This window comes from Drosophila melanogaster, chromosome 3R (assembly GCF_000001215.4).
Source record: "Drosophila melanogaster chromosome 3R".
Lineage (NCBI taxonomy): Eukaryota > Metazoa > Arthropoda > Insecta > Diptera > Drosophilidae > Drosophila > Drosophila melanogaster.
This window is the reverse complement of record NT_033777.3, coordinates 25,065,768-25,081,968: the sequence shown is the minus strand read 5'-3', so window position 1 is coordinate 25,081,968 and position 16,201 is coordinate 25,065,768. Positions and strand designations below refer to the sequence as shown.

At 41.5% G+C, this 16,201-nt stretch overlaps 6 protein-coding genes across 13 annotated transcripts; 2 read left to right on the top strand and 4 right to left on the bottom strand.

Annotated features, from left to right (window-relative positions):
* Positions 1-5,586: 5,586 nt before the first annotated feature.
* On the bottom strand, positions 5,587-7,092 carry CG11920 (uncharacterized protein). The gene is made up of 2 exons (NM_143078.3): positions 6,846-7,092; positions 5,587-6,351 (listed from the first exon to the last, which is right to left on the bottom strand). The coding sequence occupies exons 1-2, from the start codon at positions 7,030-7,032 to the stop codon at positions 5,642-5,644; spliced, it is 897 nt and encodes a 298-aa protein (NP_651335.2). The 5' UTR covers positions 7,033-7,092; the 3' UTR covers positions 5,587-5,641.
* Positions 7,093-7,361: 269 nt separating this feature from the next.
* shams lies at positions 7,362-9,240 on the top strand. Its single transcript, NM_001104441.2, has 4 exons — positions 7,362-7,610; positions 7,684-7,802; positions 8,057-8,354; positions 8,411-9,240. Exons 1-4 carry the CDS (start codon positions 7,608-7,610, stop codon positions 9,077-9,079), a joined length of 1,089 nt encoding a protein of 362 aa, NP_001097911.1. The 5' UTR covers positions 7,362-7,607; the 3' UTR covers positions 9,080-9,240.
* A 16-nt stretch (positions 9,241-9,256) lies between these two features.
* CG11836 (uncharacterized protein) lies at positions 9,257-10,843 on the bottom strand. Of its 8 annotated transcripts, none has more exons than NM_001202361.3 (5): positions 10,780-10,843; positions 10,293-10,472; positions 9,844-10,230; positions 9,706-9,782; positions 9,257-9,649 (listed from the first exon to the last, which is right to left on the bottom strand). In NM_001202361.3, the coding sequence occupies exons 3-5, from the start codon at positions 10,157-10,159 to the stop codon at positions 9,371-9,373; spliced, it is 672 nt and encodes a 223-aa protein (NP_001189290.1). In that variant the 5' UTR covers positions 10,160-10,230; positions 10,293-10,472; positions 10,780-10,843; the 3' UTR covers positions 9,257-9,370. The 8 variants fall into 7 exon arrangements, with proteins under 8 accessions (NP_733078.1, NP_651333.1, NP_001097910.1 ...); NM_170199.2 differs by having other exon boundaries at positions 10,541-10,843; NM_143076.5 differs by having other exon boundaries at positions 10,293-10,498; positions 10,754-10,843.
* Positions 10,844-11,054: 211 nt separating this feature from the next.
* Positions 11,055-12,042, bottom strand: CG11839 (uncharacterized protein). The gene is made up of 2 exons (NM_170198.3): positions 11,919-12,042; positions 11,055-11,766 (listed from the first exon to the last, which is right to left on the bottom strand). The coding sequence occupies exons 1-2, from the start codon at positions 12,002-12,004 to the stop codon at positions 11,088-11,090; spliced, it is 765 nt and encodes a 254-aa protein (NP_733077.3). The 5' UTR covers positions 12,005-12,042; the 3' UTR covers positions 11,055-11,087.
* A 289-nt stretch (positions 12,043-12,331) lies between these two features.
* On the top strand, positions 12,332-15,257 carry Stt3B (Catalytic subunit 3B of the oligosaccharyltransferase complex). The gene is made up of 5 exons (NM_079770.3): positions 12,332-13,806; positions 13,866-14,056; positions 14,114-14,584; positions 14,638-14,836; positions 14,891-15,257. The coding sequence occupies exons 1-5, from the start codon at positions 12,415-12,417 to the stop codon at positions 14,960-14,962; spliced, it is 2,325 nt and encodes a 774-aa protein (NP_524494.1). The 5' UTR covers positions 12,332-12,414; the 3' UTR covers positions 14,963-15,257.
* PQBP1 (Poly-glutamine tract binding protein 1) lies at positions 15,251-16,178 on the bottom strand. The gene is made up of 2 exons (NM_143074.4): positions 16,028-16,178; positions 15,251-15,967 (listed from the first exon to the last, which is right to left on the bottom strand). Exons 1-2 carry the CDS (start codon positions 16,089-16,091, stop codon positions 15,336-15,338), a joined length of 696 nt encoding a protein of 231 aa, NP_651331.1. The 5' UTR covers positions 16,092-16,178; the 3' UTR covers positions 15,251-15,335.
* Positions 16,179-16,201: the final 23 nt, after the last annotated feature.

Here is a 16,201-nt window from a genome sequence, read left to right as displayed (position 1 = left end):
ACATAGGAATAAATTTTCAAAAGCTTTCTTGCATGCACTTCAATGAAAGCGCACACGATTTCTCGCCGTGTACGAGGGGAGTATCTCGTCGGTTTTATTTAGCTTTGCCTTTGGTATTACCGCTGCCGCTGCCTCAGCGCTGGTGCTGCTCCTGCTGCTGCTGCTGCTGCTCCGGACAAAAGAGCAGCCGCCCCGGCAGCTGGTTCTGGCCATGGCTGGGACTGGGACTGGAAGTGGGTATGGGTATGGGACTGGGACTCTGGCCAGGCCGCGACTGGCTAACGGCCCAATGCGAGAGAGGTGTTGAAAAAGAAAATTACAACCACTTTACCGATTTACTGATTTTACGTTTTCATAATCTTGTTAGTTAATTTGCCTGCTTGCGACTCGGCCATGATTCCACAGAACGTAAAAGCCAAAGCACATTGCCACCGCATTCAGCGAACGTGTGGGTTTGGGCCTGTATTTTGTATTTGGTATTTTGTGTTTTGTATTTAGTGTTTTCTGTGTTTCGGTGTGGGCATCAGTATGGGTATGGGTATGGGCATGGGTATGGGCCATCAGTGGATTATGGAGCTCATGGGGCTGATGGGGCAGCAGCGCGATTTGGCGAGACTCGATTTAACACTAGGATGGATAATTGTCTTTAATAGTGCGCCCGATAGAGCAGCAAATCGCAATCCCGCGGATGGGTGTATTAAATCGCATTAGCTATTAATGAGTCTGCATTCTTCCTGTTCTTCACCAAGTGTAAATTAATGATATCTGACTAACACGAAGGCAAATGAGTAGTTAAGCAGTGGCAAATAGCTGCTCAGTGGTATAATTGAATTTTAATCACATGAACTATTGGCCTGCTTTTTGTTGCCAGTTCTGAGGAATAGCGAAGATGGGCTCAGAAATTAGCATAAAGTACACATAATACTATTATTATAACTATCTTCATTTATTGTTAGATAGAAAGTGTTCCATATATTTGTAATAATTTCAAAAAACCCAGAATAGCACACCCATGCCAATTAATATCTTTAAAAATGGATAATAAAATGTGAAAAAAATATATTTCCAACAACGCACGCCCTAGTTAATTATGAATTTATTTATCTGTTTATAAACAACAATCGCATTGGGCCATAATTGTGCCGTTCATAGCGATAATTAGGTGCTCGGCGAGCGAAGGTTAACAGCGATATGGCCCGCAGAGAGAGAATCGCCTTGGACTTGGACATGGACATGGGTATGGGATGTAGTATGTGGTATGTGGCATGGAACTCCGAGTGGAGAATGGGGTGAGAGCCATGTGGCGGCAAAGCGGGATGGCACTACGCCGACGCTATCGCTCCATCTCGCTCAGCCGCTTGTCTATACAAATGGGAAACCTAGGACGCGATTGGCCATCGCTGGAGTACAGTGGTCGGGGGTGGGCGTGGCCTGGTGCGCACTGTAATGAAATTGTGTATTTTAATTTAAGTGGACATATGAATATGGCCACGGTAGCACTTTTGATTAACCATTAACGAGTTTTGAATATCTACAGAAATTCAATCAGCCCGTTAAATTACACGCTATAAATAATCAAGTTGCCGCAAATTATCGCAGTTCCACAAGCAGATCACATATAAATATGTGCTTACATAATTTATATAATTAGAAATGTACATAATGCCAGCATTTCCCCACCTAATAGCTTTATTATTGCTCGTGTATTAATTGAGCCAAGCGGCCATTTGTATTAAAATAATAATAATCATGGAGTGTCCACCATTGCTATTTTTGTTCATATTAAAGTTCATCGCCGGCGAGTAAAATTGCACATATTTTTATATAAGAGCATTCTCTTTTTACAACTTTTCTAGTTCAATTCTTTAAATATGAATATGAATAATAATATATGAATAATATAATGGAATATTATTATAAATGTCTACAAAATAAACCATTTCAGTTTCAGAGAAATATAATTTGATGGCTAAATCAGCATGATGAAAGGATTTTAACCAGATGGCAATCTTCTTAACTCAAATATCTTTGTCGGCGTTAATCGCTAATAAATGGACAATAAATCCATTGATAACTGCTTCATAGTAACTTAGAGTGAAGAAAGATAAATTGATCCATTTCCGCTGCATTTTGGAATTAGCCTTGGAACAAACTTTAAGTTAATCCCAATGGTCCAGTTTACAAGGGAATTACCAACGCTTAATAACACATATAACATAATAACCAAGCAATTAAAACATTCCTGTTTGCCTAAAAGGAATATTCGTAGAATGTTCTTCTTTACACTCTCATTATTATTAGAAGTCCAGAAACAACATATAATCCTAAGAAATCATTAAACTCATAATAAGGACATATATTAAGGATCCCATTCTATGACCATATAGGATCATAAGAATTACATCGTATTGATGTTTAAAATCAAATACGAATATTGGTATAGATTATCGCACCGCTTTTAAAAATAATTTATACGAGCATTAAAGTAGAGGTTTGCTGTATGAACTACTTTAAATATAATATTAGATAATATGTCGTTTTTTCTTATAAATAAATGTATATATGTATATCCCAGAAACAAATATTATTCTAATAGCTAGTTGTGGCACTCGAACTAAAAACCTGTAATTCTTTATTAGTTAAACTATTGTTATTTTCAGAAGACGAATTCTTTTTGTTGCGTACAACCTTGTGTGAATCATGTAAATGTGTTTAATTTACAATAATAAATTAAATCGAGTAATTCTCCTGGTTGTGTTTGCATGAGAACAAGCAGCTTTTCCCATCAGCCAGGACATTTTGTCCTAATTTCATTCAGCAACACCCAAGCTATTCAATTTAGGCGTGAATTATATTCAAAATTTATTTAAAAACCATTTGCCGAAACATGAATAGCCGCATTCACAATGCGCTAGCATGACGAAAGCGAAACATAAATTTACATTTTACCCAGAACCATATTTTTAATGAAATTATAGCCGCCGAGGTTTGCTCAATCAAATGGGAATGCGTACACACAACACACAAATCCGATGGAACGAACAACAGATACAATCACAACAAATTTCACGCCCAACAATTACAAGGCATTACGTGAATTCTGTTGGCAGAGGGATGGTCAAGGTATTTAACCCGCGACCATAAATCTTTTCAAATCATTTACTCGCCCAGCATACCCTGGGTACCCAGTGCACCCAGCATACCCAATACTCTTGTATACCCACCCAGCGGGCTTGACATTTGCCTTGTAAATGCGTAATAATCAGGACATCCGACAAACAGAAAGTCACGCTTTAAATCCATTCGATGCGGCAAACGGTTAACAGTTGTTACCATTATCCATTCGTGGCTGAATACCACCGAAACGGAAACCAATGAAAATAAACACAAAATAACAAAATAACCCCCGGCCCAAATTCAAAATCTATTTTTATTCGCATTGCTGTCAAAAATTGCTCTTTCGAAATCCATTTCGCCAGCTGCAACGCGATTTTGATAATGGACTTCAAGCCGTTTTGTTGCAAGTTTATGTTGCGAATTTCACCAAAGACAATTATTTAAATGACTCAATATTTTGGTCGCCTAGGTGGGCCTTATTTATCATTAATCGTTTTATAAGAAAAACAATCATTAGTCCATAAACTCAAAGAAATAACAATAATCATTTGCAGAATTAAAACTTTGTTGTTAATATTGATGGGTGGAACTAATCATTTTGTTAATAAGTTACTTGGATAATTTGCCTTGCGTGTCTAATAGCGAATTTAAATTAATTTTTCGTCTAATATTTGGAATCACCCATCAAGCTAAGTTTTCTTCGAGATTAATGTTGCTTTCGAAATAAGAAAAATGGAAGGTAAGAATAATCTTTTAAATAAATATTTCAAAAATCAATAATTAAATTATTTACAATTTGAATTATAATGATTATGAAAAGCTAAGGGATAAATCTAAAGCGATAAAGATTATAAATGTTTTCTCTATGAATTAAATCCAATTTAGTGTGGTTCAAATATTTTCTTAAATATACATAATTCGAGAGTATATAAAACAACCATATATGTGAATGTTTTTAAGGGCAAATAAGGAACTCCATGGGAGTTTAATGCTTATCGCCAATTCCTTTCCACTTTAATGCGCTTATGCCGCAGTCAAAAGACTGATCAATTATAAGGGAATAAGCCCTTGTTTACTTATTTATTGAGAAGCGTTTACAAATATGAGTGTGAAACAGGCAGTCATATTTTATTTAATATCCGACGTTGGGCGGCCAATGCACCACCTGTCCGACAAAGCGTAACAATGGGCCAAGAAGTAGTTTACATTAAATGAAAGCCATAAATTAAAAATGGAAACTGCTGTGCGATGTGTCAGAACCGTAATTAGAGATATTGGCTTTAAATAATCGAGCGGCACTCATTTGTTCACTTTTTACTCGCCGACAACGCAGCGGCACGCCTGTGTTTAAGATCGAACCACAGGAAAGGTGTTAGAAAAGGGCGATCGGCAGAAAGGTAAAAAGGCACACACACAATTCCCGTCTCTGCCATGTGAATCCGTGGGTTTTGGTTTTGGGTTTGCTTGTGTGCCCGAGTGCTCATCCCATCCCCTGCATTGTTTCACGGCAATGGTATCAAGTTGTATGTGGTCCAAGTCCAAACGGAGCGAAGTCGAACGAAATGGACGGGTTTCCATGCTCCATGCGGCCTGCTGATCATCGGCATGGCCAGTAATGGGTGCCAGATCCAACAGCCTGTACAGGCAGGCAGGCAGGCAGGCTATTTAGGCGAATGCGTTCCATCATTAGCATCGGACAGCTGCTAAATGATAGACGGAATTAGTATAAACACATTTAATTATATGGCTGGTGTTGTCAGGTGTTTTACACCTTATTAGATCGTGTTAGCCTTTGATCTAACTAACTGATATGGAACAGCGGATGCGGATCCCTGCCAATCGTCTGTCCGAGTCGCAGACAATGAACACTTTGTGTTCATTAATTACCCAAAACTATTACGATCGATCAGTGTAAGCCCTTTAAAGAAGTTAATATTAGAAGGACATACGAAAAAGTTAGCAAATTGGCTACCTTTTAAGTGCTCTTAAATTATGCATTCCTATAAGTATTCCCTATACAATGTATAGTCCAAAAGGTAATTGGTTCGCACGAAGGAACCATTCGAAACAAATTCTTTTCAAAAGTGTAAATATATTGGCGTAGGCGGGAGAAAATAACTCCACTTTTTCGTAGAAGTGGCTTGGCGCATCTGTTGGGTTCGCCTGCCACAGAAATTCGTGACCTGAAGAGGCAAAAGGGGGCGTGACCCAGATTTGAAATACCCATGTTCTGCAGCATCTTTTGGTGTCTCCTTAAACTGATTCTGGGACTCATAACTTGAAGAGTCAAACGGTCATCGCCAAATGTTCACGACTACTGTTCGAATGTTCTTTCAAAGGTCGGTCTTCCGATAATTGGCCGTTTTTCTTTTGCAGCCTTTGATTATTTGCTCAAATATATTTTTAGTGCATTCTTTATGTAAGGTAGTTTTGAATAGTAATAGCCACATAAAAATAAAAGAAATAGTTACATTATAAAAGTAAAACAAATTTATTTCTGTTAAATCGTTCGGTATCTCTAAATCTAAGCCTCGGTGTCCTTATTTATTATGCCCGGATCGTTAGAAAATATGAGCCTCTTCTGCGAGGTATTCATATAAGGTCGGTTAATCCATTCCGTGTCAGCTGCCTTGATGTTCTCCAAAGTGCCGAGCTTAATTTGGTACAGCTTCAGTGAGAATCTGGGGCCCACTTCGGTAAGCTCCAACTCCTTGTTCACATATTTGTACTGATGATGTCTGAATATAATCGAGTCATTGTGGTTTAGGAAAGACATAACTCTTTGGGAGTTCTCCTTGGGCACTGGGAACAAGTGTTTGAGTATCTTAACAGTTCTCAGGCCAATGGGCGTTTTAAAGTTATTAAAAATTAAGTGTGGCTTCTGCTCGCTCATGTGTCCAATGTCGGGTATATCATGTCGCATAACCACATCGGATATGTTGAAGAAGGCAGTTGGCCCGTACGGAAGATGACAGACCACAAGGCTGTCCGGGATGCCACGATGCTCATGGACAATTAGGAAATCGGTTACATTATTGGCACGACAGGCGTGCATTAGTGTAGTCAGCTGGTAGTTTCCTCTGTTCATCTGCTGCGCATTTGGGATAATCAGCCGCAGTTCCTTCATGAACATTTTCAATCTCGACGAAGGGTTGTGCGAGGTGGTCAGCATTATTTTCGGATCCTCGCATCCGGCATAGTGATACTCATCATTGACAGTGCGGTCATCGACACCTGAAATACATAGATCCTTTTTTAGTGCAAATGCTTTTATAATAATTCTATTTAATACACCAAATTTGAGATTCAACGTTATACAAAAATCTTTGTTAATAACGCCATTTAACATCTATACAACGTTTTATAGTTAAAGAAGGATCCTTTTCAAAAAAAGACGGTTTTATCTTCTCAAATCTCAGGACACACGCGTATAATTGCACTAAAATCAAAATTTAATATGTGGTGTCGCTGTCTGCCTTCTAAACACGCATAGAAAATTACTATTTACTAATTGTAATTGTTAGTTCTTAACTACCGATAAAATCTCGACTGGTTATTTGGGAAACACGAATGCTACCTTTGTAAGCTCTTGGGATTTTAGCTTTCAAACGAAAACATCTGTATTGCAGATTCATCTAACAGCATAATTGCGCTATCATCTAACAGCATAATTGCACTGTCTTGAAACTATTTAAACATTATTTAATAAATGTTATATTGATATTTACCCTCATCCGCGTATTTCAGCGACTTGTAGGCGGTGAGACTTTTCTTCACATTTTTGGAGCCAATTGCTTTGTTTTCATTAATGCTTTTCACAACGGTCTCCTGGATTTTTTGTTTGGACTTGAGGCGCTCAGTGAGCGCTTTATTGTACAGGTATTCCCTTCGCTGTCTGGCTTGTTTTCGCAGCATTTTTATTTGTTATTATATTTCTGGTTGCACGTGTGCTGTTGAAAATAAATGAAAACAATACCCACACCACTGGATCACAGCCGATAACTTATCGATAGCTGCTGATGAAACGAATGGAAAGAAACACGGTGGATAATTCTATACCATATGTTTATTTTCAAAACTAAATAGTAATACAAGTAATATTTACTTGCAGGCTGTAAACATGTTGTTTTATTATTTATTCAGTAATCTGTAATGAATAAGCAAAATATATAAAATATTTATCAGTGACACTCATGAGATTTTAAAAAGCCCAGGGCCTTGCCGCTATCTTGACTAACACAAATATTTACGACTGTAAAATGTGCTAGTTGTTTAGTGTTTTTGCGCATTGTTTAAACAAAAATGCATTTATCATGGGTTTCGCTGTAGCCAAATCCCAGGACCAAGCAATATCCATTGCTTACATTGGTTAAATAAGGAGTTATGCACATATCTTGCTCGTTGCGGTAAAAAATTATGGCATCGTCGGTTGGCGGCCTAAAAAACATAAACAATTTGCGGCGAAAACATTGTTTACGCAAAACCTGAAAATGGTAAATAAAAAAGTTGACTTGCAAGAGTCTCAGAGTAATATTAAGTGTAAATACTATTTTGGCACCATTTTAGCAACATCTTCACATGTGTTTGCTTTGCTTAATTGCATTAGCGATACTTTCATATTTCGTCCATCAGCGACCTTCCTGGGTAACCGAAAACAAGGGAAAGATGCTCGGCTATAACGAATTGTAAGTGGAGATCAGAATATATATCACATATAGAAATAAAAAAAAACCATATATTTTATTAGTCCGGAATATAAAACTTTAGCTTTCACCTCCGGTTTTATGACCTCTTTCATTTCGGCCATTCCGGTTGTTATAGTTTCCCTGTTGCCAAACAAAGGCCCATAATGGAAAAGCAAATACACAAGGCGTGTTTGCATTTAATCAGATGATTCACTTAAACTTTCCAAGTAAACAAGTATAAAATTACCTTGCAGGCAGACTGGGAAACCCCCGCTTTACATCGTGGTGGTCTCCTGCGGTCAGAGGGTGCAGGAGACTCTGGTTATGATTAAGTCAGCCATTCTGTTCAACTACGACGAGGAGTACCTCAAGTTTGTGATCTTCACGGAGGACGGGAAGGGTGATGAGTTCAGGGAAAAGTTGACCGACTGGCGCGATATCAAGCCGTTTACATTTGACTTTGAGATTTTGCCACTGAAGTTTCCCAGTGGCAATGAAGTCGAGTGGAGGAATCTCTTTAAGCCATGTGCAGCTCAACGTCTCTTTTTGCCGGTAATTACTTCATACATCCATATAATTCCAAGAGTAACAAACCCTTATTTTTCTAGTCATTGCTAACGCATGTGGACTCATTGCTGTATGTGGACACGGATATATTGTTTTTGTCGCCCATCTCGGATATCTGGCGATTCTTTAAGAAGTTCAATGAGACGCAAATGTCCGCACTGACGCCCGAGCACGAGAACGAAAACATTGGCTGGTACAATAGATTTGCACGACATCCATTCTATGGCCGACTGGGCGTTAATTCCGGCGTTATGCTAATGAATCTCACACGGATGAGAGAAATGAAATGGGAACAGCATATCGTGTCTATTCATAAGGAGTACAAGCTACGCATTATTTGGGGGGATCAAGACATAATCAACATACTATTTTACTATCATCCTGATAAGCTGTACATCATGCCATGCGAATACAACTACCGTCCAGATCACTGCATGTACATGAGCATTTGCAATATGTCTCAAACTGGCGTTAAGGTTATCCACGGAAATCGTGGTTATTTCCATTCAGACAGGCAGCCACTCTTTAAGAGTATCTACGGGGCTATGGAAAACTACCAACTGGGCTCCAACGCCAACACCGAATTCCTAATGCCCTTGCATGCAGCACTCAGTATACCATCCATCAAGAACTCAAGCTGTGGAAAAATATCAAATGAAGTCTTAAAAGTGGCGAACGCAGTCGTAACTAAAAGGTACAGGGAAGTCTAGCAGTACAGTAATTGTAAAATAATGCACTAGGTTATTATTAGAAAGTGTAGGATTAGCACTTATATCCCGATATACATTAGTCATAGTTTTTATAGAACTACGTTTTTTATATACGCAATAAAAATGTATATATGAAAGCTGTGCTTCAGCTAATCCAGATTAATATCTCAATAGTTTAAATGAAACAATTATATTTATTTTCGATGGATTGGTGGAGTAACAAAGACACTTTGCATTAAAACGGACTAAGCTAGGCAATAAATAAGGTCGTGCATTTGCACACAACATTGACTATGAACACAGGCAGGTATTTTCTAAATTAGACTTAATCCACGGTATGAATTTGCTCACTCTGGAGTAAACACCCGGATATCCTTCGCGGCCGCAACCAACGCCCCAGGACACAATGCCGACGATGAAATACTTAACGCCATTGGATAGCAACAGCGGTCCTCCACTGTCGCCCTGGCATGAGTCCATGGAAGGCCTACCCGCACACAACATGGATGAGGTAATTCGAGTACTTTTGTATCTTTGATTTCGGCATTCCGTGATGGACATGATTGGCACCTGCAATTGTCGTAGATGGTCATAATATACTCAAGAAACCAAATAGCATTACTCACCTTAACTTGATTAACTATGGATGGTAGTTCTCCTCCCTCGGATGTCCGTCCCCAGCCGACAACCGTTCCAATGCGACCTAAATCCAATTTCATATTAATATATACATATTTATTGCTAGGAATGCTAGAAATATTTACCTGCGGGGTCGTAATTATAGCGCGGTAGGCAGATTGGCTTTATAATTTTAGAAAACGATATAGGCTTGCGAAGTCGCAACAGGGCAATGTCGTTGTTGTATGTATCGGGGTCAAAGCTCTTGTGCTTTATCACAGCCGTAACCGCACGTTGGATGGCCTGTGACTCCGAGGTGATCTCTTGATCGTGGTCGCCGAATATGACTCTGATTTTGGATTTTCGCAGTTTCTTCACGCAGTGAGCGGCCGATAGAACGTAATCCTTCGTCAGTAAGGATCCTCCGCAATGGAACTTGCCGTCGTACACGATTCGTGCCATCCAAGGATATTGATTAACACCCGTGGGCTTTCCCCCAACAATCCGGATTTCTTCGTTCGAAAAGCCACAATCTGCACGAGTGAAATTTATCACATTAATTTAAATATCAGCAACAAACAACACATGCACATACCACAGTCACAGTTTTTTAGGCTGGAATTTTCGGTATACTCGACCTCGTCTTCGGTATCCGAAAGTCCAAAGGCATTCGATACTCCCGAACTTATGCGAAAAATTGTGTCAAATAGAAATTTACTGGTTCGTTTATTGTGGCCCGTGTGAATTGTGTTAATAGCGTCCGACTCATTGAAACCTTTGGAATATTCCAAGCTTAAGACACTTGAATAGTTCGCCGTCAACATCCAAAAAAAGATTATATACTTTAGGCTCATGTTCACGAATTAGATATCATTGTAACAAATGGGGGGATATGTTTGTGTTTATGGGAAACTTGATCACATCAAACAAACAACGTAACGAGTTCAAAACATTCTTAAACACAACAAAACATTTGCACAACTAATACGTAATACTCAACACAACATTAACAAGGTTTCTGTAGATACGGCTTAAGAATAAATAAGAGTCTGTAACTAATTAATGTAACATAAAATATGTACTAAGTCTGATAGTAATGTAGCGTACGGATCGCTTAGCGCTAATACAAAATGTGAGAGTTAGTCGCAGTGTGGCCACGTACCACTTTCTACCTGTTGACCACTTTCATGGTCAAGATGTGTCAGCTGTTCCACCAGTTTTTTTCACTTTCAGTTTATAAAAATCTACGAAATTATATTTTCAAAATTTTCTAACACGCTTTTTTTTTTGAATTTTTTTGGCTTTGGAAAGACTTTTGAATGGAATAATGCGTTAATTAAAAGACGTTTGTTGTTTTATAACAGTAACATTTTAATACCATATTTATTCTCTAGCTATGCAGATTTTTCGTTCTCCAGTCGAACAAATCATCCACACTGCAATCTTCTTCGCTTGAACTCAATTCCGGATCGACCTCCATCTTGGGGTCTACTCTTCGCTTTTTACTAAGGAGTACTTTTTTCTGATCGTTAATTTTAATAAATCTCTTCCAGTTGTCGATCTGCTCGTCGATCTCCTTGATGTGTCGCTTGAGATTGATGTCCTCCTGCTCGTCGGCCACAATTTCACTGGATTCCGTGTCCGCCCGCTTGATCTCCTGCTGGAATCGCTGCCATTCCTCGTCCTGAAGGCGAGCGGCCTCCGATTTATTGGTCTTATCCTCGTCGAAGAACTTTTCTGGCAGTTTCTCGACAGTAGTTTCATTCTCAGGCTTGCTGCTCGCATTTCCCTGGGCAGTTTTCTCTTGAATGAGGGGAGGATGCTTTTCCTGGCTGCTCTGTGGAGTTTTATCTGGCAGTGTGCTGGAGTTTTTGGCAGGAGCTGAAGTCTTGGTGGACGGACCCGTAGGATCCTTGGGTGCAGTAGTGGTGACGGGTTTCTCCACCTTATTCTGCTTAGCCTGATCGACGTTCAGTTTGTGCTGCTTGGAATTTATATGCACCTTCCAGACGTTGGGTTTGATAGGAATCCTGCAAATAATGCAGGTCAAGATGCCCGAGGAGTCATACGTATAGTTAAGTTCAGTTAAGGAAACCAACTAGCTGGATATTTATTCGAAATTAAAAGTTATATTAGAAAACAACATGTTTTAGTAAACACCGGCTAGAAAGTGTAAACAACAATAGAATTTCAGTGGGTTTTTTGCTTTTGTAAAGGATATTTTGCCAATGGTGAATCCACAGTGACTGCTGGCTTTTTCGAAACGCTGAGTTTCTTTTGAAGGCGTTTTATATTCCCATTATTCATGTTGATTTTCAATATTCTTAGGTTTTTCAGCGGCTTCTGTCAATCATAGGAATTAAACTAGAGATGAGCGCAACGGCGATTATTTTGAACAAGACACAGAACAAATGGAATGGAGAGTTTGCTTATTTTTTTATGCTATGCAAATAAATGGAACAAAAAGTTATTCCAAAAAATTGTTTAGATGTATTTTAAATTATTTTGGAATACAACGAAAACGAGGCAAGTACAAATTTAAAAGCATTCAAAGTTACGTTGCCCTGGTCTTGTTATCGATTGCACTATCGATAGCGTATCTAAAACCGAGTTGGCAGTCTACCCGGCAATTTTTTTAGACTACGTGTCTAAGCGAAGAATGTGTCGTTGCATTTCAGATCGGTTATAATTTTCGAGTTACTGGCTGGAATTGGGACATGAATCGGACGCCGAAGATGCTGAACAGCAAGGTGGCTGGCTACAGCAGCCTAATCACCTTCGCCATCCTGCTAATCGCCTGGCTGGCCGGATTTTCCTCTCGCCTCTTCGCCGTCATCCGTTTCGAGTCGATTATCCATGAGTTTGATCCGTGGTTCAACTACCGGGCCACCGCCTACATGGTGCAGAATGGTTGGTACAACTTCCTCAACTGGTTCGACGAGCGCGCATGGTATCCGCTCGGCAGGATTGTGGGCGGTACCGTCTATCCCGGCCTGATGATTACGTCCGGCGGAATCCATTGGCTGCTGCACGTACTCAACATACCGGTCCATATTCGTGACATCTGCGTGTTCCTGGCGCCGATCTTCAGTGGCCTGACCTCCATCTCCACCTACCTGCTGACCAAGGAGCTGTGGTCCGCGGGCGCCGGCCTCTTCGCCGCCAGCTTCATCGCCATCGTGCCTGGCTACATCAGTAGGTCGGTGGCTGGATCGTACGATAACGAGGGCATTGCCATATTCGCCCTGCAGTTCACCTACTTCCTGTGGGTGCGCTCAGTGAAGACTGGATCCGTGTTCTGGTCGGCCGCAGCCGCTTTGTCCTACTTCTACATGGTGTCCGCCTGGGGTGGCTACGTGTTCATCATCAACCTGATACCCCTGCACGTCTTCGTACTGCTCATTATGGGCAGGTACTCGCCGCGTCTGCTGACCAGCTACAGCACCTTCTACATCCTGGGACTGCTGTTCTCCATGCAGATCCCCTTCGTGGGATTCCAACCGATACGCACCAGTGAACACATGGCTGCGCTGGGAGTGTTTGTGCTCCTTATGGCCGTGGCCACCTTGCGCCATTTGCAGTCCGTGCTGTCGCGCAACGAGTTCCGGAAGCTGTTCATCGTCGGCGGATTGCTGGTGGGCGTTGGCGTCTTTGTGGCCGTCGTGGTGCTCACCATGCTGGGCGTTGTGGCCCCGTGGAGTGGACGCTTCTACTCGCTGTGGGATACTGGCTACGCCAAGATCCACATTCCCATCATTGCATCCGTGTCGGAGCATCAGCCCACCACTTGGTTCTCGTTCTTCTTTGATCTGCACATCCTGGTGTGCGCCTTCCCAGTGGGAGTGTGGTACTGCATCAAGCAGATCAACGACGAGCGCGTTTTCGTGGTGCTGTACGCCATCAGTGCGGTTTACTTCGCTGGTGTGATGGTGCGTTTGATGTTGACCCTCACGCCGGTGGTGTGCATGCTGGCCGGAGTGGCCTTTTCGGGACTGTTGGATGTGTTCCTGCAAGAGGATTCGTCTAAGCGAATGGGCACAGCCATAAGCGCAGCCACCGAAGTGGATGAAGCTGAGGATTCCATTGAGAAGAAGACGCTGTACGACAAGGTGAGTTCTTACTAACACACATCCATGGGATTTGATTTTAAAATACATCGCATTTGCAGGCTGGCAAGCTGAAGCATCGTACTAAGCATGATGCCCAGCAGGATACTGGCGTCAGCTCCAACCTGAAGAGTATTGTTATTTTGGCCGTTCTAATGCTGTTGATGATGTTCGCTGTCCACTGCACGTGGGTGACCAGCAATGCCTACTCCAGTCCCTCCATTGTCTTGGCTTTCCACAACAGTCAAGATGGGTAAGCACCAAGTAGCATCATGTCTTCTTTAAACCTATCTAACCTTTTCTCCACTAGATCCCGCAACATTTTAGACGATTTCAGAGAGGCTTACTACTGGCTTTCGCAGAACACTGCCGATGATGCTCGCGTTATGTCTTGGTGGGATTACGGATACCAGATAGCGGGAATGGCAAACAGAACGACGCTAGTGGATAATAATACGTGGAACAATAGTCACATAGCGCTGGTTGGCAAGGCAATGTCTTCAACCGAGGAGAAGTCCTACGAAATTATGACATCTCTTGACGTGGACTACGTTTTGGTGATCTTTGGCGGTGTGATCGGCTATTCTGGCGATGATATCAACAAGTTCCTGTGGATGGTCCGAATTGCTGAGGGAGAGCATCCCAAGGACATTAAGGAAAGCGATTACTTTACCGACCGCGGTGAATTCAGGGTAGATGCCGAAGGTGCTCCGGCCCTGCTCAACTGCCTTATGTACAAATTAAGCTACTACAGATTCGGGGAATTGAAGTTGGACTACAGGTAAGCGGAAACATTTCTCTCAGGTAGCGATGCACACTAACTGCCTGTTTCAGAGGTCCATCTGGATATGATCGCACACGTAACGCCGTCATTGGGAATAAGGACTTCGATCTGACCTACCTGGAGGAGGCCTACACCACAGAACACTGGCTTGTTCGCATCTATAGGGTGAAGAAGCCGCATGAGTTCAATAGACCATCACTGAAGACCAAGGAGAGAACGATTCCTCCAGCAAACTTCATTTCGAGAAAGGTAGTGTACCCTGCAGCTCCCAATGAACTTCATTAACAATCTGATTCTTTGCAGAACTCTAAGCGTCGCAAGGGCTACATACGAAACCGACCGGTTGTTGTTAAGGGAAAACGAACCTTGAAATAAACCCAAAAAAAAAATAATTGTATTGATCTTTCACCAATATATATAACTTGGTTAAAACACTTTACACATAGCACATAGTTTGGTGAAAGTGTGTCCACCGCATCCTCATGTTGAGGGCTTTAATCGCCGCCTCAAATTCAACTTTCACATACTTCCCGACTCGTGCGACACAATTTTATCGAGTTGCTGCTTTCGTAAAATTTCCGGTTCCTTCGATTTAAATCTGTTCGCGGCTCCACCATTCATTGTCTTAAGCTAGCAATTCAATAAAGCAGAGTGTACATTTTTAAACCTTAATATCTATCATAGTTATTCATTTTTATTTGAACAGTAGCGATCTACAGCTCATAAGTCAAATGGCTAGTTAGTAGTGCTAGTTATCATTACGGCGACGTCGTTGGATTTTTCGTTCCAGGTCCCTGGACTTTTGCTTCTTGGCGGGAACGAATACGTCGGGCTCGTCGGGTTCATTTTGGTTAGAAGACTTGGGCTGAACCATGTTGGTATCGAAGTTGAACTCATCGTTGGAGTTGGCCAGTTGTCTGCGAAACACTGCGGCGCTGTTGGTGATCCGTGCTTTGGGATGCGAAGGAGGTAGCCACGAAACAGTCTGTGTGGTCGAGTTATAGAAGTAAAACGCCTTGCAGCCCTTATCGTAGACATCCTTCCAGCCCGCCTCCAGTGGATACTTCCGCAGCAATCTCTTGTAGCGCTTGAGATACCTATGGCTGGGCTGCGAAAGCGGCGAGCTGTTGAACTTGTTTACGCAGTACAGCGAGCACTTGTGGTATATGTTGTATTTGTTGGGACACAGCTTGTAGCCATGGTAGGACTCGTTCACGCCGATCCGCTCCTTGATGCGGTGCGACCAGAACTTCTCCTCGACGCTCCTGCGCTTGGGCTCCGGCGATGTGTCCTCCTTGTACGGGTAAGGGCCGCTCTTGTCATCGTCATCGTAGTTCTCGGCTATAATCTCTTCTATAGCTTCTGAAATCGGTGCTGCTCCTGTGGAAAGCTGAAGTTGGTTATCCTCTTTTTGGATTCTATACTGGTCTTTGTATTTACCCGACTGTTTGGTCACAAGTCCGCGCTTCTTCAGGCGCTGCAATAGTGCAGCTGGCAGGCTCATTTTGCTATTATTCTATTGTTAGTTTAAATAAATACGGTGCGGAAATAATATCAATATAAAATAATATGACCATGGATGTACGTGCATAAAATACCACACTTTCAAGAAAC